We start from the raw sequence: 24,058 nt of genomic DNA, 5'->3' as shown, positions 1-24,058 counted from the left end.
ACTGAGCCCCTCTGCCACCCACTGTGGCATGCGGCACCAGCCCAGACTCCCACCGACATCCTTCTGCGGTGACCACCCCCACCTCCAGCTGGTATTATCTACGTTTAAATTCTGACCCCCTGGATGACAGTAACTGCCTAAATTTACTCTTTAGAACGAAGAATACAAGTGCACGGTCCAGGAAGCAAGCCACCCCCACCGTGCTCTGTTCACAAGGGAGCAAGTCCCTCTGTTCAGAAGGGAGGCGGGGCTTCCTTTCGGTGCCTCCCATCTGCCCCAGGGCATTTGCACAAACCGCAGGGCGTGCGAGTACTCACTCATACGTCCAGCACAGCTTCATCAGCTCGTACATCTCCCTCGGACACCCCGTGGGGCAGCCCATTCTCTCTCCTTTCTCCAGCATGGCCGAAACCTCGCTTCCCTTCATGCCCTGAAACACGCAGAACATACCCGAGCTTGGTGAACGTGGTGTTGACTACAACAAAACAGCAGGTAGGACCTACCCCCGCCCCAAAAGTACACACTGCGTGATTTCACTTAGAAAAAGTACCAAAAACAGGTGCTCCTAACCCGGGATCTAGACATCAGATGGGGTGACCCTTGGGGGACAGCTTGTATGTGCAAGGGGAACCGGCGGGGGCGGGGGGCGGGGTTCTGTTCTGTTTCATCGCCTGGGCTCTGGTTTCATGAGCACATCCCATTTGTGAAAATTCATCAAGCTGTGTTCCAGCACATGGGCCCTTTTTGAGATGTATCCATTCGGATTAAAAAAAAAAACAACAAAAAAAACAACAACTAAAATATTTAACTGGACTGCAAATGTAGTCATGGAAATTGCCATCATTTCTATTTCAACTCTAATGAATGTTGATTTGGGTCTGTTTTATGCACACCGCCAGGCGTAACGCGTCATGAAAAACACATAGACACTGTTCAGTTATTATCCAATACTGCCTCTTCAGCTTAGAACAAAACTGAGGTCCTGTTAATGGCTCACTGGCAAAAAGGTCGTGCAAGACTCAGAAAGGGTGCCTGGATTTTATGATTTTCCAAAGGGGTCCCGTGGCAATAGCGTGTGGCTGGTCTGTCTGATCTGTTGTGATGGCTCAGTGCAGCCGCGGCGGCTCACCCGGTATGGCTTCTGCCCGTAGGAGAACGCCTCCCACATCAACACGCCGAAGCTCCAGACGTCACTCTTGCTGGAGAACTTGTAGTAGTTGATGCACTCGGGGGCGTACCACTTGACCGGCCACTTCCCGTGGGTCTGGGCCTGCGGGCAAAGCAGACGGGGGCACTCCGTTAATGACAGGATCGCGGGCGCCCCCGTTCATGGCAGCAAAAGGCGGGAGCCCGCCCGGGGTCCACCGCCGGAGGCACGGATAAACAACATGTCGATATTCCTATGGTGGAAAGTCACCGGACCTTAAAAAGGAAGGGAATTCTAGCACATGTGACAACAGGGATGGACCCCGAGGACATTAGCCTCAGTAAAACAAGCCCGGTCAAGTCACTAAGGTGCAAATACTGTGTGAAAGCACCCCCCTGAGGCCCCTAGAGGGCTCCGAGTCACAGACAGAAAGTGCAGTAACTGTGGCCAGGGCCTAATGAGGACCGAGTTTCAGTCTGGGAAGATGAGAATTCTGGACAGAGGTGGTAACCGCAGGGAGTGTGCTTAACATTACACTTAAAAACGGTTACGATGGTCAAATTTAGGTTATGTGTATTAACCACTGTTAAGAAAAACAAGAATAGGGCACCTGGGTGGCTCAGTCAGTTAAGTTCAGGTCATGGTCTCGTGGTTGGTGAGTTCAAGCTCCCCGTCAGGGTCTGTGCTGACAGCTCAGAGCCTGGAACCTGCTTCAGATTCTGTCTGTCTCTCTCTCTTTCTCTCTGCCCCTCCCCTGCTCATGCTCTGTCTCTCTCAGAAAGGAAGGAAGGAAAGAACAAAGGAAGGAAGGAAGGAAAGAAAGAAAAAGAAAGAAGAAAAGAAGAAAATGACTCCCCAAATGTCGTGTGCATGTTTGCATGTATGTATTTGGTCTGAATCTTAAAACTATGACTAAATCTTAAATTTTTAAGATTTAAATAAATATTAATTTTTTAATGTTTATTTTTGTGACACAGAGAGAGAGAGAGAGAGAGAGAGAGAGAGAGAGAGAGAGAGCATGAGCAGGGGAAGGGCAGAGAGAGGGGGAGACACAGAATCCGAGGCAGGCTCCAGGCTCTGAGCTGTCAGCAAAGAGCCCGATGCGGGGCTCGAACCCACGAACAGGGAGATCATGACCTGAACCGAAGTCAGACACTTAACTGACTGAACCACCCAAGCGCCCCTAGATTTAAGTACATATTTTTAAGATTCAGACCGTATTTCTTGTACCTTTTTGTCTTTTTTCTCTCACCTCTTCCTGGGTGACTTATATTTCATGGAGCTTGTTGCAACATGCAAAGAGTCAAGCATCAAGATCCCATGGTCATGCTCCAAGAAATACTGGGCTGTAGCATCTTTAACTATCTCTGTGTTTTTGTCCATGATTTTAAGCCGACATTAATTATTTTGTTACAGATTGCAAGTATTGCTTAAAATCTGTTTTAAACTTTTTTTAAAAAAAGATTTCATTTTTAAGTAATCTCTACACCCAACGTGGGGCTCGAACTCATAAGCCTGATATCAAGAGTTGCATGGTCCACTGACTAAGCCAGCCAGGCGCCCCCCCAAATGCTTTAAACTTTCTAATTTCAAAAAGCAAGTGGTAGGGGCACTTGGGTGGCTCAGTCGGCTAAGCGTCCGACTTTGACTCAGGTCATGATCTCAAGGCTCGTGAGTTCAAGCCATATATCAGGCTCTGTGCTGACAGCTCAGAGCCTGGAGCCTGCTTCGGATTCTGTGTCTCCCTCTCTCTCTGTCCCTCCCCTGCTTATACACACTCTCTCTCTCTCTCTCAAAAATAAACAATAAAAAAATAAAATAAAAAAGCAAGCGGTAGTAAAGAGATCAGAATCGTGCCCCGCGAAACCCTTTAGGGCTTGGAGTCTGGTGCACGTAAGTTCTGCTACGTCCTGTGGACGGAACCGTCACAAGCACCCTCGTGGGGAGGGAGGTGGTGGGTTGAGAGGGGACAGCCCGGGAACATCGGCCTGAGAGCACAGACACCATGGCCCGTCTCTAAACGACACACTGATTACACTTCCATCTCAATCATGTTATGCATTATTTTTAGATTCTGACTTCAAACGTTGTGAACAATATACTCGTGTGTCATTTTGGTTTTAATTTTAATTTTGAGGTGATACAAAGGAAACCCTTTGACAAATCCTATATACATCAAAAAGGTAAATCTCTCTCCACCAACTCCAAATCCTCATCCACAGAGATGGCCGTGTTTGGTAGTTTGTCCTGAATCTTTCCAGAAAAATCTACACACGAGTACAGAGAGGGAATATATATGTTTTTGGAGGTGGAAAAGCTAGGAGCGTATGCTTTGCACTTCATTTTTTAATGGTGCTGCTCAAGCACGTGTTGTAGATATATTTCCACGTCAGCACGCGCAAATAGTCACTTTTAGAAGAGTTAATTGCATGCCTCCTAGAAAATCTAGTACGACTGATGTAACCAGCCTCCTACCGAGAGACCATGAGGCAGTTTCCTGATGTTTGCTATTACACGTCATTCTAGAATGAACATTACTGGCCGTGTGTATCTGTGCCCCATGCAGGGCAGAGCTGCAGGATCAAAGGGCATTTGTGTTCGGCACAAGGTCACGTTGTCACGCACAGATGTGCTTCCATTAGTATCATTTCTCTGTAACGTTGTTTAGCTCTCGATTCTGTTCCATTTCACCCTGTCTTCTCAAAGAAATGGTCCATGTCTCCGTCTTTTCAGGAGTGCGTGATCTCCGTGCCGCTTCTAACATGCACGCTACGGTGACTGAGCCACACAGGTTTTGCAAGATGTTTACCAGAGTAAGGTTACTTAGCACATCCTTCATCTGACAAAATTACCATTGCTTGTTGTTGTGGGGAGAACATGCGAGATCTATTCTCGTAGCAACTTCCACGTATATATATAGCACAGTCCTATAGGCTGCAGGCACCATACCCAACACAGACCCCCAGAATTTATTCCTCTGATAACTAAAAGTTTACGTTCTGAGACTACCGTCTTCTCATCTCCTCTACCCCTCAGTCCCGGACAACCAGAATCTACTGTTTCTGTGAGTTTGGCTTTTAAATTCCACATATAAGTGAAAGCATGCAGTATTTCTCTTTCTTTGTTTGGCTTATCACTCAGCATAATGCCCTCGAGGACCATCCGTGTTGTTGCAAATAGCAGATTTCCTCCTTTTGTTATGGTTGACGTATCCCATGTGGTTGTCTGTATTTTAAACCAACACACACACACACACACACACACACACATACACACGCATCATCATCATCATCACATCACGTCTTCTTGATGCATTTATCCATTGTTTGATATTTAGGTTGTTTCTTTATCTTGCCTATTGTATGTAATGACTGCAATAAATATGAGAGTGTGTAGATATCTCTGCTAGATGGTGATTTCATTTCTTTCAGATAAATGCACAGAAGTGAGATCGTTGGATCACATGGGAGTCCTATTCTTAATTTTTTAAGGGCTCCCCATGCTGTTTTCCATACTGGCTGCACCAACTGACATTCCTACCAACAGTGCAAGAGGGTTCCCTTTTCTCCACATCCTTACCAACACCTGTTATTTTTTATTTTTTTGATAATATCCATTCTGACAGGTGTAAGGTGGTATCTCAATGTGGTTCTGATTTGCATTTCCCTGATGATTTGTGATCCTTTAGATGTACCTGTTGGCCATTTGCATGTCCTCTTTGGTTACAGAAATACAGAAAAAGAATAGAAAATGTTTATTCAGGTCCTTTGTGCATTTTAAAATATGATTTTTATTTTATTGTACTTTTTTGCTATTGATTGTATGAATTCCTTATAGATTTTCAATATTTACGCCTTGGTTTGCAAATATTTTCTCTCATTCCATTGGTTGACTTTCACTCTGTTGTTTCTTTTGTTGTACAACTTAAAAAAATTTTTTTTTAATGTTTATTTACTTTTGAGACAGAGAGAGACAGAGCATGAATGGGAGAGGGTCAGAGAGAGAGGGAGACACAGAATCTGAAGCAGGCTCCAGGCTCCGAGCTGTCAGCACAGAGCCTGACACGGGACTCGAACTCATGGACCGCGAGATCATGACCTGAGCCGAAGTCGGACGCTTAACCAATGGAGCCGCCCAGGCGCCCCTGTACAACAACTTTTTAAATTGACATAATCTCATTAGTTGATTTCTGCTTTTGTTGCTTGGACTTTTGGTGTCATATCCAAAAAATTGGCAATCTTCATTGCCAAGACCAATGTCGAGGAGCATTTTTCATATGTTTTCTTCTAGGACTTTTGTGGTTTCAGGTCTTATGTTTGAGTCCTTCATCCATTTTGAGTTAATTTTTGTGAGTGGTACGATATAGGGGTCCAATTTCCTCCTTTTGCATGAGAACATCCAGTTTTACCAGCACCATTTATTACTGAAGAGACTGTCCTTTCCTGAGCATTCTTGGCTCCTTTGTCAAGTATTATTAGTTGGCTATTATTTTAGGGTTATTTCTGGGCTCTTGGTTCTGTCCCACTGGCCCATGTGTCTTTATTTACATCAGTACCATACTGCTTTGATCACTATAGCTTTGTAGTGTGGTTTGAAACCAGGGAGCATGATGACTCCAGCTTTGTTCTTTCTCAAGATTGCTTTGGCTACTTGGGGCCTTTTGGGTTCCATATGAATTTCAGAATTTTTTTTTCTATCTCTGAAAAAAAATGCCATTGGAATCCTGATAGGGATTTGCATTAAACATATAGATGGCTTTGAGTAGCATGGACAATATTAACTCTCAATCCATGAGTGGAGGATATCTTTTCATTTTATTTGTCTTCTTCAATTTCTTTCCAGTATTTTACAGTTTTCAGTGTTTAGATCTTTTACTTCCTTATTTAAATTCATTCCTAAGTATTTTATCATTTTGATACAACGGTAAATGAGCTTTTATTTCTTTTTCAGACAGTGTATTGTTGGTGCATCGAGATGCAACCGATTTCTGCAAGTTGATTTTGTATCTTGTACTTTACCGGATTGATTGATGGGTTGTAATGGTTTCTTGGTAGAATCTTTAGTGTTTTCTCTATGTAAGATCACATCAACTGCAAATAAAGACAATTCTATTCTACCTTTTAGGTATAGATGGCTTTTATTTATTTTCCTTGCCTGATCGCTCTGGCTAGGACTTCCAGTACTATGTTGAATAGGAGTGCTGTGAGCAGACACTCTTGTCTTGTTCCTGATCTTAGAGGGAAAGCTCTCAACCTTTTTCCATTGAGACTGATGTTAGCTGCGTGCCTGTGATATGTGGCCTTCACTGTGTTGAGGCATATTCCTTCCATACCCACTTTGTTGAAAGTATCATGAAAGGCCACCGAATTTTGTCAAATGCTTTTTCTGCATCTATTGAGATGACCATAGGATTTTTAGCCTTCGTTCTATTAATGCAGTATATCACATTTATTGTTTTGCAGATGTTAAACCATTCTTGCATCCAAGGATAATTACCACTTGCCCATGGTGTAGGATTCTTTCAATGGGTTGTTGAACTCAGTTTGCGAGTATTTTGCAGACAATTTCTGCGTGCGTGTTCATCAGGGACTTTGGCCTATAGTTTTGTTTGTGGTACCTTGGGATCAGGGTAATGTTGGCCTTGTAAAATGAGTTTGAGAAGGACTGGTATTAATAATTCTCCTTTAAATGTTTGGTAGAAGTCACCTGTGACTACTGCTGGGTCCATTTGGCCTAAAGTATAGTTCAAGTCCAATGTTTCCTTATTGATTTTCTGCGTGGATGACCTATCCATCATTAAAAGTGGGGTATTAAAACCCCCTACTGTTATTGTGCTATTGTCTATTTGTCCCTCCAGGTCTTTTAGTATTTGTTTATTCAGGTTGTATTCAGATGGTTCTCCAATGTCGCACGCATACATATTTAAAATTGTTGTATCCTCGTAAAGAGTCAACTTCACCATTATCACGTGATGACCTTCTTTGTTTCTTGGTATGGTGTTTGGCCTAAAGTCCGTTCTGTCTGATATAGCTACTTCTGCTACTCTTTGGTCTCCATTTTCATGGGGTCTCTTTCCCATCCCTTCACCTTGAGTTTATGTGTGTCCTTAAAGCTGAAGGGACTCTCTTGTAGGCAGCATGCAGTTGAGTCTTGTAGGTTTTTTAAATTTATTCTGCGACTCTATATTTTTGATTGGAGAATTTAATCCATTTACATTAAAATAATTATTGACAGGTTAGGAACTTACGAATGCCATCTTACTGTTTTCCCGCTGTTTTGTAGTTCTTTCCTTCCTCTCTTGTTGTCTTCCTTTGCGATTGGATGGTTTCTCGTCGCGGTATGCTTAGATTCTCTTCTGTCTTATGTGCACAACTCAGCTCTTTGTCATTATATTGAGGTTTACACAAAACATCTTATAAATGTAAAACAATTCTGCCCTTTCGTCCCTCCCCATCATATTTTATGTTTTTTGGTGTCATAAGTTATATCTTTTAATATTGTGCATCCGCTAACAAATCGTTGTAGCTATAGCTATTTTTTTTTTTTGAGAGGGAGGATGACAGAGAGAGAGAGACAGCATGAGTGAGGGAAGGGCAGAGGGAGAGGGTGAGAGTGTGTGAGTGAGGGAAGGGAAAAGAGAGGGAGAGAGAGAGACAGAGACAGAGAGAGAATCTTAGGCAGGGCTTAAGATGCAGGGCTCGATCCCACGACCTGGGGAATCACGACCTGAGCTGAAATCAAGAGTGGGACGCTCAACGGACTGAGCTGCCCACGTACCCCCGGAACACAGACATTTGCATTTCAGATTCTCAGTACCTGCTGCTTTGAATACTGGCTAAGTTATTCCTACCTTGTAGTAGTTTTCATCAGCACGGAGCGCTTTGGAAAGTCCAAAATCACTGATCTTGGCATAGTGTTGAGTAACCAGCAAGACGTTTCTTGCCGCCAGATCCCTGTGCACAAAATTGCTCTCCTCCAGATACTTCATTCCCATAGAAACCTGATGAACCAGCTCTATGATGTTCTTATCCTTGACGTGCCTAAAAGTTACAGATGTGTCATGAGTGATAGCAGACTGTAGTTCAAGTATGCTCCTCAGCTAGGCAGAGGGGTCCACGCATTGCCTATTGTCCGTCAGAGTAACAAGTGGTGACAAAAGCCTTGTTAATCTATGGCTGCCCAAAGCCGAGCACCATTGTCCTGGTCTCGAACCGGTGTGCTTTTCAAGGTGTGCTTTGAACTGCATGAGAAATAGCACAATGGCATGGGCAGCCCCCACTCATGGAGGGCCAGGCTTCGGTTGGAACCCTTGTTCCAAAATGGGACAGGTAACAAAACCAACTGAGTCTCCGTTTCTTACCTGTGGAGTGAGGTTAACGGCGCCTCCCTTCTCTGCAGATTAAAGACACAATCTGAGTAGACTACGAACGCAATGTAGCCAACGGGACAAAGTAGTCGGTGGCTGTTCGTATGACTTATTCCATGGGAGTTCCTCCCTCTCAACAATGGCTGTAGATGAGCCCAGCAGGAATACCCCACCAACAGTTGTAACCCATTGATAGCAACAGATATTTTCAGAATTACTTGTAGGAATGTAGAGGTCAGCCAAACACGTAAGACATCACTATCTCCCCTTTAAAAATGTTGATTTTGGGGGCGCCTGGGTGGCTCCGTCAGTTAAGCGTCCAACTTTGGCTCAGGTCATGATCTCATAGTTTGTGGGTTCGAGCCCCGCGTTGGGCTCTGCACTGACAGCACGGAGCTTCCCTGGGATTCTCTCTCTTACCACCCCCCCCGCCCCTCCCCCAATCACTTAAAGTAAATACACTTAAAACAATAAAAATGAATGTTCAATATTTCTCTCACTAGGCAGGGCATGTTCTGCCAGCGAGGAGAGCCTGCTTCTATGGCGGATTCCATCACTGGGCAATTCGGAGTGAGCAAAGGACCATGAAGAAGACGAAATTGTTGGACTGGAGGTTTTCTTAGCACAACAAGTGCAAAAAGAACATTTGATCGGAAGACTACAGCTCTTTTCCCTCCTCCCTCAAGGCCCCGTAAGGGTGGGCCAACACTGGGAAGGCATGGGAGGAGACAAAGCTTCCCAGAGAAATCGGGCTATGACGTACACTGGGCTGGTGGCTTTTGCCCCAGCACAGTGTAAGCTTCCGGCCTACGCCAAGTTACCTGTTCTGCTGTAAATACTTGTTGAGCGGACCCAGTTCCGCCATCTCCATCACCAGCATCCAGGACTCGGCTTCACAGATGCCGATCATGCGCACGATGTAAGGGTTATCGAGCTGCTGCATGACATTGGCTTCCGCTAATAACTCATCTTTAAGAGCGGGGTCGTTAGCCTCGTTCTTCAGAATCTTCACAGCCACCGTTTTCACGACTCTGCGAAAGAAATCGTAACACATAAGAAAGAAAGTTTTCAAAGTGGCCGGGGTTTAGGTAATTGCCTTCCGCGGGGCGTAACTGCTCTGCTAGAAATGGGGTTCTGGAAACAGCTGCAACCACATTCTCTCTGCTTTATAGACAAAGAGAGTCGCCCTTCATTAGTTAAAGGGCTAACTGTTAGTTGAAGAACAGTCCGAGCAAGCAGAGCCTAAATATTATAGAATATGAGTAGCTTTCAAATAAACCTTACAAACCATGACATGCATGAGTTCCTATACCATCTACAGGTGATCTGTGATGTATGTGAATACAATGTTCCTTTGATATATGTTTAAAATGAATTTCTGGATGCAGAATTGAAAAGCACACACTGTTCAAGCTCATTGTTTACAAAATACTTTTTAAAACTGGGCACCGATGCTTTTAAGCAAGCTTCAACAAGTTTGTAAAAAATTAACTGTTTTTCATTTTCTCATAACAACATCACATAGGTCACATTTGACCTCCTGAAAATATTCTGATATAATGGGACTGAAATAAATGGGTGGAACTTAACTGTGGAGGATTTAGAAAACTGCATTTCTCTATGATACAATTCCCACACAGGAATTACACCTCGTTGGTTGAACCCCCAAGTGGGAGAATAAAAATAGGTCTGTCCCACAAAACAGGTAGAATAAGAGAATAACAGAGTAAGTCTAACACACATTCAGAAAGACACAGACACCTTCTGTGCAGATCTTAACAAGTGTTTCCACACTGAACACACACTGTAGTTCCTACACAAACACACCCCCAGCACCCCAAGAGCATCCCTCGCCCTTCTGCAATCATGGACATATTTCCCTATGTTATTTCTAGATAGTTTTATCATTGTACCTTTCCACATTTCAGTCCACCATCCGTGTGGAACTGGGTTTGCATACGACGTGAGGTAGGGATCAAAATGAAGAGCAAAAATCTCTTGATTCTTCCCAACCCGTCCTTTCTTAGGGGAGAAAAAACACCCACAGTCCCCTCAAGAAAAGAAAAGAGGAAGGAAGCCCCCAACTCATCTAATGAGGCCAGCATTACCCTGATGCCAAAACCAGGCAAAGAAATTCCAAGAAAATAAGCTACTGAGATCTCTCATGAACATAAATGCAAATATTCTAAGAGAAGTATTAGTGAATTAAATTCACTGAGTTATGAAAAAGGTAGAATGAGTATGTAATTCACAAACAAGATGTGTGTGTTCCACATCTTGTTGGTTTTAACATCTGAATGATAGGTGGCTTTAACATTTGAAAATCAATCCGTGTACTTCACCATGTAAACACAATAAAGGAGAAAAACCATAAGGTCATCTCAGCAGAGGAAAACAAGTACTCAGTAAACTGTAATATACATTCATGTTTAAAAATAAATCTCTCAGAGAGTAAGAACCGATGGAAACTTTCCTAATCTGATAAAGAGCAGCTACAAACCTAATAGATATTTAAAGTATCCCCCTTCACAAAATCAAGAATGAGAAATGAGGTTACTTCCAGTTTTATTCAACATTGAGCCACAATTCTGGGCTAATACAACAAGGCAAGAAAGAAATATCAAAGCATAAGGATTAGACAGGATGAAATAAAACTGTCTTTATTCACAGATGACACATTTCGGGTCAAAGAATACACCGATAAATGACTAGAAATGATTTGAGGGGTAACGGATGAATTCAGTCAAGGATGCTGATGATCAAGTCAAGAGGTGGAACTGGTTCTATTTCCATATCCAAGCAACACTGGAGATTAGCCAATGAAGTTCTAAAAACTATAGCATATATATTAACATCTAAAATACTAAATACCTCCAAATGAATCCAAGAAGAAATCCAAGACTGCTACAAAGGAAACTACACCCTACACAGAAACCACACCCTACACAGAAAACTACAACCCTCACAGGAAGCTACACTCTATACAAGAAGCAATACTCTACACAGGAAACAACACCCTATAGAGGAAACTACACCCAACACAGAAACTACACCCAACACAGGAAACAACACCCTACACAGGAAACTACACTCTACACAGAAAATTACACCCTATATAGAAAATGAAACAACCCTACTTGAGAGAAACCTGAGAAGTCAAGAGCCACGTAAGTGGAAAAATGGGTTATGTTTATTGATTGGAAGACTCACTATTGTGAAGACATCATTTTGCCCTAAATTGACCTACATGGCCTCTCCTCTCCCCAAATCCTCTAGCTGAAATTACGTCTCTATAGTTATGCCTATGTTAATTCGTGTATTTGATTAAGCAAGGAATGTAAGTGTCACAAACTAGTGAAGAAAATTTATGCCTTAATACAGGGTAATTTATATTCATTTCACAAATAACTGTGATATGCGTACATGTATCTTCAAATGAGCAAATCAGTCGATTACACACACCCAACAAAACGATATTGAAAGCAAGAGTTTCCGTGCGTGCTTTCGCACTTGAAGATTCTTGACGCTTGAATAATGTAGATCTACTTACGTAAGAAAAAACATTGATAAAATGTCTTCAATTTAAAATAATAGCTAACAGCTAAACCCGATTATCAGTTAACACACTAATGCCAACACGCACATTCAGAGATATGGTGTGTCTGGAAAGACCATACAGACCAGTATCTTTCCTGCACCGTCTCTGTGGGACGCCTTCTAAAGAGCAAGTCACGTACGGCGATTTCAGTGACCCAGCAATTCTAATTATCGTATGACATGTGCTGTTATTTGAAAATGTAGGAAAAAGCAAATAAGTCATTTCACTCATGATATTTGTAATCAGGAATTTTATGGGTAAGAGAAATAGGACACAATTTAACAAATAAGATAAAATAACTGAACACACACACACACACTATTGTTAGTTAACAGTAGTGGTATCTGGGGGGCATAAATATGATGTTCTACTTTTATCACATTTTGCTTATTTCTACCTTCTAATTCTCTAAAAGGCACGCTCACGCCGCCCTAACTGACACAGGTAATTAGTATTTACGTAGTTCCCATACGCAATGGATGCTCGCATTGTCACTGTACCAGAAATGAACAAGAAAGGACTTGCTAACAAAGATTCAGCTGTGTCGGGTTGTATTTGTGTTTGGGATGTGCATTTACAGGTGGTGCCCAGAAGGTCCGCTCGCGGGAGGACGTGCGGGGTGGTGTTGCAGCCATGACTTACTTTTTCATCTGGTAGTAGCCCTTCTTCACGGTCCCGAAGTTACCAGAGCCCAGTTCGTTGTCCTCCAGGGTCAGCAGCTTGCGGTCCAGGTAGACTTCCTTGGGCCTGATCTCCTCGGGGTCCGCATATGGGCTTTCATACACCTCGGTGTCCATGGGCAAGGCCTCTCTCTGGGCGTCTGCAGGGTGGTCCGGAAGACACAAGCTTGGGGCCGGACCCCCGGTGAAACTCCCATCATCTCCCACCCCCGGCCTCCTGCCCCCCCCCCACCTCCCCTTTCCAGACCTTGGTCACCTCGTGCGGTTACGGCGCCAGTGAGCACAGTCTCTCCCAGTTTGTTGGGGGGGGCAGTGAAAAGCCCCTCTTCCCCACCGGGCCCGACCCCATTCTTGCATGAATGTGCATAGAGAAAGGGTCTTTCAATGCCAGGGGCAATGACGGAGGGAGGCCTTCCTACCGCATGTAAAAATTCTGACACGCCTTCTACTGAGGGGTGAGGTCTACGTCACGCCCCCTCGGCCCCCAGTGGCTTTTGTAACTGTGTCAACGTCAACCAACAGAATGTATGGGAAGGGACGTCTGTATACACTCGGGCGAGGTTGTAAAGGACCAGGAACCATCTGCACTGTTGGCTGGAAACGTGGCTCTGGAGCTTCAGACACCACGCGAGGCGTCGGGCCGTCCGGACGCTTTCCACGCTGTGAGCAAGCCCCCGCCAGCCCCCGCCAGGAGACGGCCGCGGAGGCCCCTGGACGAAGCAGGGGCGAGATGCCGGCCGGCCCCCGTGCTCCAGCCTCGTCTGGCCTCCCCCCTGCCCGGCGTGCCCAAACCCCTGACCCGCAGGAGACCCTTCGACAACCGTGGTCATTTTAAGCTGCTAAGTTTGGGGCTTGTTTCTGCAGCAATGCACGGACTGACCAAGCTCACCGACAAAAATATAACCCGGAGCCACACAGAGAACCCGGAAAGGGTTCCCACTTGTGACGACCAGTCTGGCCGAGGGCTGCGGGCTTCACGGAGGGTGTGGTGCGCCCTCGTGAACTGGGCCCTCCTGTGGCCTCAGGGCCCCTGCACTTCCCTCAGTGCGGCTAGAATTCCAGCCACCCAGACATCCCTTCCGTCCGGAGCAGCCCCGCGTCACCGCCCCTTCTGCTGAAGCGTGTTGGCGGTAGACGGACACACACACCCTTCCAAGGACGCGGTCCTAGAGCCGTGAACTGGTGGTGTTACCGGACGAGCCCTTCTGGAGCAGCAGCATGGAAGAACGCTTTCCGTGAGGCCGTGTCCCCGACAGGGAGGCCTCGGAGACCTCTTCATGCCCCAGAACACCATTGGCCCCAGGCAGGTGACACCCGCCACCGGCCACCGGCCAGCAGCGTCACCCACGCTGAGCCACCGCTAAGTCGGGCCGGCGCGACTGCGGTGCGGTGAATGGCCGGCGACCCACGAGTGCGTTTCTCACCTCTGTCCGTGGGCCAGGGCCCGCGGTCCGGCTCGTACGGATTGAAGGTCACGGCGCTCTCTGGCCGGCTCCCTTGGGATGTGGAGGCCTGAAGCACACAGACGACAGCAGGTCACTTTCCTTCACGGGTGCTCTGTCGGACTGATCTGCACAGTTACTTGTAGTTTCAAAGAATCACATTTGAACTTACGCAGAGAAGACAAACGAAAGAATCAGGAAGAGAGACAAAAAAACCACGTGGCTTATCTCATTCTTCGGGCCGCTGTTTGGACCCCGCGAAGGCTAAACAGAGCTCGCGCAGGGGGTCCCCGCTCACAGACCCTTTTCAATCCCGTTTCCGCCTATCAAAAGATCCCTTGGATTCGTCTTCCTGGCTCAACTCTTTCTTTTCACTTTTATGTCCTATTAAAGTTATTTAAGAAGAAACACTGAGGGGCGCCTGGGGGGCTCAGTCAGTTAAGTGTCCGACTTCAGCTCAGGTCACAATCTCACCGCTCGTGAGTTCAAGCCCCGCGTCGGGCTCTGTGCTGACAGCTCAGGGCCTGGAGCTGCTTCGGATTCTGTGTCTCCCTCTCTCTCTGCCCCTCCCCAACTCAAAAATAAATAACCATTAAAAAAGAAGAAACTGTGAATATCTACTAGCTGCTTCCACGCCCTCCCTGACTCCAAAGCGTCTACACAGTCCTAGTTTCTGCCTCTATCTTACCCTCCACGGAGATCTAGCTACGTGTGGGGGAGATGCCAGAGGGGGGGCACCGGCCAGTGAGCTATCGGTCCCATGGGGACGCGGCTGCCGCTGGCCAGAGCCCAGTGCTGCTAATAATGACAATAATCACAGACCCCGTGCGGGGGGGAGCCTGTTTTCCGAACCCAAAGGAAAGAAAATCTGCCCAGTACTCCGAGCAGGTAACGGAAAACGGTTCGCTGGCCGTAATTATTTATTTGATGTGCATTAATTTGCATTATGAAATAAGAGGGTGTGGGGACGATCTACTCCTGACATCCCTATAAACTTTCCCTCCTGAAAGTCTCCATCTTGAGTCTTCCTGGCCACCTCCACCCCCTCAACTGAAAACAAGGGTCAATTGGTCAATTTGGTTCGTGGAAAAAAAAAAAAATCACAACTCAAACTCTGTTTTTGGTTTGTTTTGGTGTGACTTGAATAGCGGTTTACACACCCATGAACCTCATCGGCGCCCAAACACCGGCCACGAAGAAGTGAAATACTGCCAGATTTTGGAGAAATTTAAAGAAACGGAGACACCAAGCTTAATTTTACATTGCCACTTGTTTTGAGCCACACAATGCGTCCTCACCCGCCCTCCTGACATCACAGGACCCGGAACCACAAGTACGATAATAGAGTCACAAGGCACCACGGCCACGCCTCGGCCACTTGTCTCCAAAACCTTGACCTCCTTGTTCAGGCCGACTACCGAGCGCCACGGGCCCACTGCTCGCAGTGGCAAAGGCCCAGGTGACCAGGCTACGGACGCCCGCTCTCACGTGTCAACCGGTGGGCCTGGCTCCACATTCTCCTCCGAGTACCTGAGCGTTCCCGCCGCACTCACAGGAGAGGCACCATGTGTTGAGGGTGCAAACGGTGTAAGGCACAGTCGTGCATTCGCTACACCCGGGCTTCGTCTTGCCCACCACTGGTGCTCCATAAAAATGTGCCAAACACGTACCAACGAATGAATGAATGAGTGAGTGAATGAGTGAGTGAGTGAGTGAATGAATGAGTGAACGAAGATAATGTCTCAAAGCTGGGAGATGTGAAGAATGAGTCAGTGTGATTTAAAAACGATTTAGGGGAGCCTGGGTGGCTCCGTCGGTTGAGCGTCCGACTTCGGCTCAGGTCATGATCTCACGGTCTGTGAGTTCGAGCCCTGCATTGGGCTCTGTGCTGACGGCTCGGGGCCTGGAGCCTGCTTCAGATTCTGTGTCTCCCTCTCTCTCTGCCCCTCCCCTGCTTGTACTCTCTCTCTCTCTCTTAAAAACAAACATTAAAAAATTAAAAAAAAAAAAAGCTTCTTTTAGGTTTACATTTACTATCCTTTCAACGTCTCTGACCTTGGCTGCAGGTGGGAAACTGAGATCCAAAGACAAAACTTTGACACGAGGACCCGCCGTCCTGGGCAAGGGGAGGGCACCAGCACCCCTTCTCCTGACCTTGAGACCTGCCCTGTGACCCTTAGAGCAGTATCCTGGGGCGATAACTGCTTCACCCTGAGCGAATGTTCTTCAGAGCAGTGGACTTCACAGATTAAAGGCAGAAGGCAGTGACCCGACAAGTGAATCCCATAGGGAAGGATTGGACAGCAGAGGTGGGGGCGTGTAAGTGACAGGGATGCCAGGGCACCAGTGACGGCCACAGTGACATCGGCAGGGTGGTGTTCACTCCCTGTCTGCCTCGAAGTAAGGAGCCGGGTTGGGGTCTCCCTCGGAAGGTCAGGCAGGCCCCCGTTTTCAGCCGAGGAGGCCGTGTGGACCACCACTCTGTTACGAGCCTTCACGGCCTCACCGAGCCCCACAGGACGCTTACTAACCACATCTGCTCCCTGGCTGCGCCCCCAGGTCCTCCTCATCCTCACTGGGGGGGCAGGGGATGACACTCTGGAGAATGTTCTTTGGAAGAAATGGGAGATTTTCTGTCGTGTCAGTTACCAGGGCGGCAGTGACACTGTGACGAAAGTAAAGACGTGAAACGAGTTTCCTCTCTCCTGAAGTGTTCGATGGATATGCCACTTAGTAGGACAACGCCCAACACCCTCTGGGATCGAGGGTTCACAGCTGAAAAGAATTCAAAGACTTTGTACGGAATGGGCTCTGAGGCAGGATGCTAAGTTATAAAAGTATTGATGAGTATTACAACTTAATGACATTTTAATTTAGTGAAAAACATACTGCGGGCCTATTATATCATTTATCATTATTCTTTCTGATTTGTGTCGGTGGTTTATTCCGCCCTAATCAATATCAGCGCCCTGTCTGCATAGAGAACAAGGTGTAAACGAAATGTTGGCAGGTGCGTTTTCCCCGTGTTTGCGGACGTTCCAAACAGAGCTCAGGCCCGCCGGCCGCCACTAGATGGCGCTAGGTCCCTGCGTGTTCTGCGTCCCAAAGACCAACTTGCGCCTTTTCTTCAAGTTTTAACGCACGGAGGTGAAAACAGGTCACTCCACAACAATAAAAATAAGACCAGATTAGGTCTGAAATTCGAATCCCCCATCTCTCACTGGCCGGGCTTGACTGCAAGCGTAATATTCTCTGGGAGCCGATGTGTAGCTGGGGATTCAGAAGTGAACAGACGACTAAAAATACATTGTCCTCACAGCGCCGACAGGTAACTCAGCTTCCTGACCCGTGTGTCTGGAGCTGTGTCCTAACATCCATTTCTAGACCTTAATTTTTAGACTCCTTGACAGACATTTTGCAGTCAGGCACAGCAGTAATGAAGGTGGCCCCATATGTGTCACCACCGCAGGGACTAAGAAGGGGCTGTAGGCCTCAGAGCCATTGCGGATGGGGTTCCGGTCTCTGGTGGCGTGACCGTGGTCCCAGTGGAGAGCAGGGACCCGTGGTCGAACACACACTTCCTCGGCCAGGGCACGGAACGATACTGAGTCTGCTTCAAATTCACGCCAACCGACACCTGAACCTCACGATTGATCCTCTCTCACCTTCGGAGCAGAGGTCCACAACGTGGCCCTTGACAGTGATGTGGAAACACGTTTTCTCAAGGGTCTGGGTCACCACTTTGGCGTTACCGTGTAAGTGGGTATGACGCCACAACCCCTCTTTCCTTTCCTTCCCTCTTGCAACTCAGCCCCGGTGAACTGTGTATTTAACTATGAGCCTTAAAAATACCCCAGTCACCAGTGCAGAGGTTGGCACGAAACACGGGTTTCAATGCGAAATTCTGGAACACGTTTCCACCGAGGTAAACGTCCCTGCTGTGTGGCGCTTTGAGGGCACGCGCCTTGGTGACACGAGGCTGGGGTGCTGTCTTTTAAAGTGCTGCTGTTCAGACCTGCTGGTTCGCCGTCTGTGTGCTTAGCGAAGCACGCGGAACATTCTGGTATCTGGTAGTGGGAGGGGCTTCGTTCATTTAAGGATTTCCAGTCTTCAAAGCAAGTGTGCGGAGGGGTGGGGAGAGGGTGAATCATACTTGCATTCGTAATTTGACTTTGTTTCCGTGTTTAGGTGTGAAGATGTTCCTAACCTCTAAGGAAAATTTTAAAATATCCCTGCTCCTAAGTTTTTATTAGGACATCTCTAATATCTGATTAACAAGCTTTTTCAAGTCAAGACACACTTTTCATTAACCACCCACATGCTAGAATTAATTCAAGTTCTGACATGTACTTTTTGTGCCTGAATCATTAAAAACAACTCTGTATGTTGGTCAAATTAACAAACTCAAGAGCGTCATTTGCACCTTAGCTAACCAGACGGGGTATCTGACATAATTCCCCTAAATGCTTCCTCCTGACTGCCTCACGAATAGAAAATTCCTCTTCTATTTACAAAAACATAAATACCAGCTCTCCTAACATATTTCTGAATAGCGATTAAAACACATTTAATCCATAACTTAAATCACACAATGCTCCTTTATTGATATCTTTGGCATCTAGGGAAAATCAATGCATATTTCAAAAATGTTATAAATTTAAATAGGCAATAGCCTTTTTTTTTTGCCAGAGATGTATCTTCATAGTATTAATCAGATTAATTAATTTCTTTTTTAAAAATGCTTATTTATTTTTGAGAAAGAGAGGGTGGGCAGGGGAGGGTCAGAGAGAGGGAGACACAGAATCTGAAGAGGCTCCAGGCTCTGAGTTGTCAGCACAGAGCCCGACTTGGGCTCGAACTCACAAACTGTGAGATCATGACCTGAGCTGAAGTAGGACGCTCAACCATCCGAGCCACCGGGCGCCCCAGATTAATTAGCTCCTAATCCTAATTCTAATTAGAAATTCTAATTTCCCTTTTTAAAACTATTATTAAATAAATTCAAGAGGTACAAATTTTAAAAGGCATGGCAGGGTTTACAACGAAACAGGAGTCTCCTTGACAGCCCCGTCTCGTACTCTCACAGCAACTGCTTTTACCGGTGTCGTTATTACTGTATTTCTTCCAGAACATTCTATATTCTATCAGCACATATTCGTCACTTGCAACTAACGCTGTATTTTGGAAACAATTCTAGATCTCAGCTCTCTCCCACAGTGTGAGTTTTATTGTAACTGGTTTCTTTCCCAGCGATAGACTTTTAAATGGTTTCCAGACTTTGTCAGTTATACGGTGCTGGAGTGAACACCTTCACATGCACGTGGTTGTGCATACATGTAACAATATTACACACCTAGAGATAACATTGCAGGCAAGAAGTCACGTGTGCTTTTATTTCTGGTGGATGTTAGGAAACGACCTTGTTTTCGAGGCTGTATCGCTTCCAGCAAAGTGTAGAAGGGCTTATTAGCCTTCTCCCACACCATGCCATCAAGCTTTTTACTTGGGTCCGTTTCACAGATGGACATAACGGGGCACCAGAGGTTCAACTTGCGTATCTCTCGTGATGAAATGGAGCGGCTTCCCCTATGTTTACATTTTCCTATGTTTTCCCTATAAGAGAAATAACAAATCTATTTGCTTTACTAACAACTGCCTCCTGACATCCTCTGCCGTTAGCCTGTTAGTTAAAACTCTTACTGACTTACAGAATTTCTATGTATTAAAGATCTTAGCCTTACACGTGTGTCATTACCAATACTTATTCCCAGTTTTTTATTTCCTTTGATGATTTTATGTTCCTTATCCATGCATGTGTTTATTTTTAGGTAGCCTTGCAGATATTTTAGGTAGTCTTAGTGACATATATTAATAGTTTAAGAAGAGGAGACATGTTTGGGGTGCCTGGGTGGCTCCAACTTTTGGTTAAGCGTCCAACTCTTGGTTTCAGTTCAGGTCATAGTCTCCGATTTCGTGAGTTCGAGTCCTGAGTCGGGTTCTGCACTGACTGTCGGGCTCTGCACCAAATACTAGAAACTGCTTGGCATTCTCTCTCTCTCTGTCTCTTCCCTTCTGCTCTCTCTCTCTCTCTCTCTCAAAATAAATTAATAAAAACTTAAAAAAAAAAGAGGAGACACATTCCTTTAGTGTAAAGGTCTACTACGTCTTTTCTAGATCTCTCCTTATTCACCGTGAGTGATGAAGCTGGCTTCAGCCTGCTTGGGACAGGGATGGGGTGGGGGTGAGTTGTCTCCTCCCAGGGCTGGGCTACTGTTTCCTGGGGTGATGGCTTATTGATGTGTCAGTGTGGCTACTCTGAGCTGTAATCTTCATTATTGAATCAAATTATCATCTTGGTACTGCTATGGAGGGATTCTGCAGATGTAATTGAAATCCCTAATTCATTAATTTAAGATTATCATGGGTGGGCCTGGCTTAATCAGCTGAGAGTCCTTTGGGGAGAGTTGAGGCTTTGCCAAGAGAGAAAAAGAGAAAGGTGGAGGGCGGACTGACCCCCGGCTGCGGACGACAACTTTAAGCATCTCCGAAGAGTTCCGTCCTGCTCCTGAAGTTCCCTTCCTGACGGTCTGCCCTACAGACACGGGACCCGCATATACAGCCCCCATAATAGCATAAGGTGAGTCCTTGTGACAAACCTATACTCGTATGTGAGTGCACGCGTGTAGAGATGTGTGTGTATGTAAATATGTATGTACGCATGTGTGTGTCTGTTTTGTACACAAATCTCCAGCTGGTCACGCTCCCTTGGCTGAACCCTGCGTGGTGCACTTAGGAACCACGTAACAAAGATACGCATAGAACGCTGTCTGTCTACAGTGAAACCGCCCATCCCCGGGGCTGCACGGGGGTTGGGGGGCTGTGTGTTGGCACGCAGGGTTGGGCCACCATACAGGGGATCATGAATAAAGAAATCATGGCAACCGGCGGTGTGGCCCACGTCTACAGGGGATCCCCCATGGCAGACAGGCAGGCCCTGTGCGTGGAGGGGCCACGGAAGCCAGCGAGCAAGGGGTCTGGGCACCATGCATGCCACGCATCCTGCCCCGAGCTCTTCCACGCAGCTCTGTCGGGGAGCGGCGTCCAATTACAAACTCCTGAATCTTGTGTTTGACCATCAAACCCTTGTAGCAAGGTCGCAAAGTTGAACTACATTGTAATTACAGCCTTGAAAAGCTGACAGCTTGTGATTATGAACACGCACCTTGAAGCAGAATCCGCTTTGCATCACCTCGGGTGATGGGTGCCATCTGGCCCCTTCAGCAGGAAACACTGCTGGACCCCGGGCCTGTGAGCCCCCAGGCGGAGCCCTCTCCCAAGGGAAGGGGCGAATGCCGAGGCCACGTGGGCCAGCAGGCGGCAGTGGGAGAGCTGTGCTGGGGAGCATGGGGGACGCTGACCTCTTCAGGGCCACAGCCTCAATCACATGCCGGTCCTGGGACCTTCTAGCAAACGCCAAGCGGTGTGGCAAAGTGGGCACTGGACACAGAGAATGTGTCACCTTGACAACCTGGTCCCCGACTCCTAAAATGCCACCCTTAGCAAAGGCAGCCTCGAATGTAGCACCCCCCCCCCCCAAAGCACTGCCCCCTCCTAGCTGAGTCTTCCTGCGGGCTGACCCACGCTTCCTGGGCCCTTGACATTCAGACAGCCATTCCGTTTCATTCAGCTCATCAAACGTCACGCTCAACTCCCCTCTCTGGCCTGCCGTCAGCGCGACTGAGAGCGCCTTCAGTAGGACGGCTCGCTTGGAACATTCCTCCTAAATGAAATCTCAGGACTTTTATGCTTTTCCGTTTCTGTAGTTTCTAGCAAGTACTGTAGCCAACTTGTATCCTGTGTTGATGCCCAACTGTATGTCTGGGAAAATGCCAATTGATGTGAAGGTGGAAAGAATTAGTAATGAAAGAATTTTCTACCACCAATGATAAAAGCACAAAAAACAATCCATATATAATATATGTCTGTGTATCTATACACACACACACACACACACACACACGCACATATATATATGGAGACGATTCCTTATAAATAAAAATCATTAAAATAATTCGGCTTCTTTCCTCCTAATCCAACCACACAGCCAAATAGAAAACCCCTTCCTATGTCAACCTTACTGCCCCATAAAGAAAACAGGTATTTCTAATCCTCAAATGTCCACGTCTGTCTTCATGTTCTACCTCCAGTTCCGTGCTGGAAGCCGACAGCCATAATGCAGGTACTGTCGCACTTGGCGTCCACAAAATAAACCGTCTTAGGCGCTAAACCCTGGCATTCCTCCCGGCAGCGTGTGGTTTGTGCGACCGGCTCCCATTCCTGCAACACGGGATTCTGGCAACAAAGTCACGCGGCTCGCTTTGAAACGATTTTCCGACACAAGGCTCCCACTTTCCCCGTTGACCCAAATGACTTTCAAGCGCACATTCAGCAGAGAGGGCACGCTCGCGGCGTGGACTTGGTGGCAGTGACCAGGACCCACAAGGAAAGCACAGGAGGCCCGGGAGGGGGCTGCCGACCGGGGCTGCACACGGCAGACAGGAGAGCACAGCAGCGGGACGGGGGGGGGGTGGGGGGGGGGCCAGGGCAGCACACGCGGAGGCCAGCGGGCACCGGAGCGGGGGTGCCGCGTACGGGACAGTCCTACCACTCAGTCAAGGACCGCAAGCAGGGGACGCTTTAGCACCTTTCTGTGGCCAGGCTTTGGGAAGGAGTATGATTTGATTCTTGAGATAATTCCACCTGCTGACCATGTCTAGAAACCATAATGGCAAAGAGGAATAGTAAATGTTTCAGAAAACAAACACGGGCTACCTTACATGACATACTATTTCGACTTGCTTTACAATGATCACCGCCAGCCCCCTCCACGTTCCGCTAGGAGATTCAGCACCAGCAACCCTGGGTCACTGGGGAGGCTTCAGGAGAAGCCCAGCACGTAAGCAGAAGGATCGGGAAAAATATTTTGGTAACAGTTTCGATGGAGAGCTATAAGATCAAGGCTGTTATGTTAAATAGCTCCCGTATCATATAGACTAGTGAATCACAAACTCAAGGCAAATCATTCTAAAGAATAAATCAGATGGTGCCCAATTCTGTTACATCTTTGGGGTGTTGGTTCTAAGGTGTTTGTGGAAATTCCAGATCAGGACACGTGGGGCATGTATTTATTTTTTTTCCCTGTATGTGTCTCACCAGTTAATAAAAAGGTTTTCCAGAATAGCTAACGTCCTGAAGCTACTGGGTGATGCGTGGCTACATACAGGCTTGATGTTCTTTTATGAGCTCTCAGCCCTGAGCCCTCACCCATCTCAGAGGAAGAGAAATCTGTTTCATGGAACACACATGTTCCAGTAGACTCTCCAGGCCCAGGAGCCGCGTAAAGCGTAAAATAAAATGATCACTCCACAGAGGTGCTATATTTTAGACGCTGGGGCCAAAGTTCACTGGTACTTTAGCAAATTCCCAATCGCCCCCATCCAGTGGCGGCTACTGGCCCCAGAGAGCCTCGCTGCTTCAACACAGACACAGCCTCTGAGCCGTCAACGGGCCTTACCCGGGGCAGAACGTTTATTCTCTGTGGATTTTGTTTTTTAAGGGTTAACAGGCAAATCGGGAGATGTGGAGCACACAACTCAGGATGGGGGAATTTTATACTTTAAAGGACACTGAAGGTGCACACCGAGGTCCCCCAAAAGGAGCAGGACCCAGTCCTGTCTTGAATATAAACCTGTGTGTCAGCTTGGAACAGTCGGGAGGTAGAAGACTGGCAGGATTCTCTCTTTAGGGGCGTGTGCTGGGCAAGCC

At 46.7% G+C, this 24,058-nt stretch overlaps 1 protein-coding gene across 2 annotated transcripts in view; it reads right to left on the bottom strand.

Annotated features, from left to right (window-relative positions):
- The window catches only part of SYK (spleen associated tyrosine kinase), an 84,936-nt gene that overhangs the window by 7,260 nt on the left and 53,618 nt on the right, over positions 1–24,058 (bottom strand). Inside the window, exons 7-13 of one of the 2 annotated variants that reach the window (XM_023243249.2) lie at positions 22,938–23,006; positions 14,216–14,303; positions 12,754–12,931; positions 9,335–9,544; positions 7,998–8,187; positions 1,130–1,270; positions 318–430 (exon numbers count right to left, since the gene is read on the bottom strand). In XM_023243249.2, coding sequence (XP_023099017.1) covers positions 318–430; positions 1,130–1,270; positions 7,998–8,187; positions 9,335–9,544; positions 12,754–12,931; positions 14,216–14,303; positions 22,938–23,006 — 989 coding nt within the window. The remainder of the gene's footprint in view (positions 1–317; positions 431–1,129; positions 1,271–7,997; positions 8,188–9,334; positions 9,545–12,753; positions 12,932–14,215; positions 14,304–22,937; positions 23,007–24,058) is intronic. The other variant, XM_023243250.2, reaches the window with a different exon arrangement.

The sequence above is a fragment of the Felis catus genome, chromosome D4 (genome assembly GCF_018350175.1).
Source record: "Felis catus isolate Fca126 chromosome D4, F.catus_Fca126_mat1.0, whole genome shotgun sequence".
Classification (NCBI taxonomy): domain Eukaryota; kingdom Metazoa; phylum Chordata; class Mammalia; order Carnivora; family Felidae; genus Felis; species Felis catus.
This window is presented reverse-complemented; position numbering and strand designations above follow the sequence as displayed.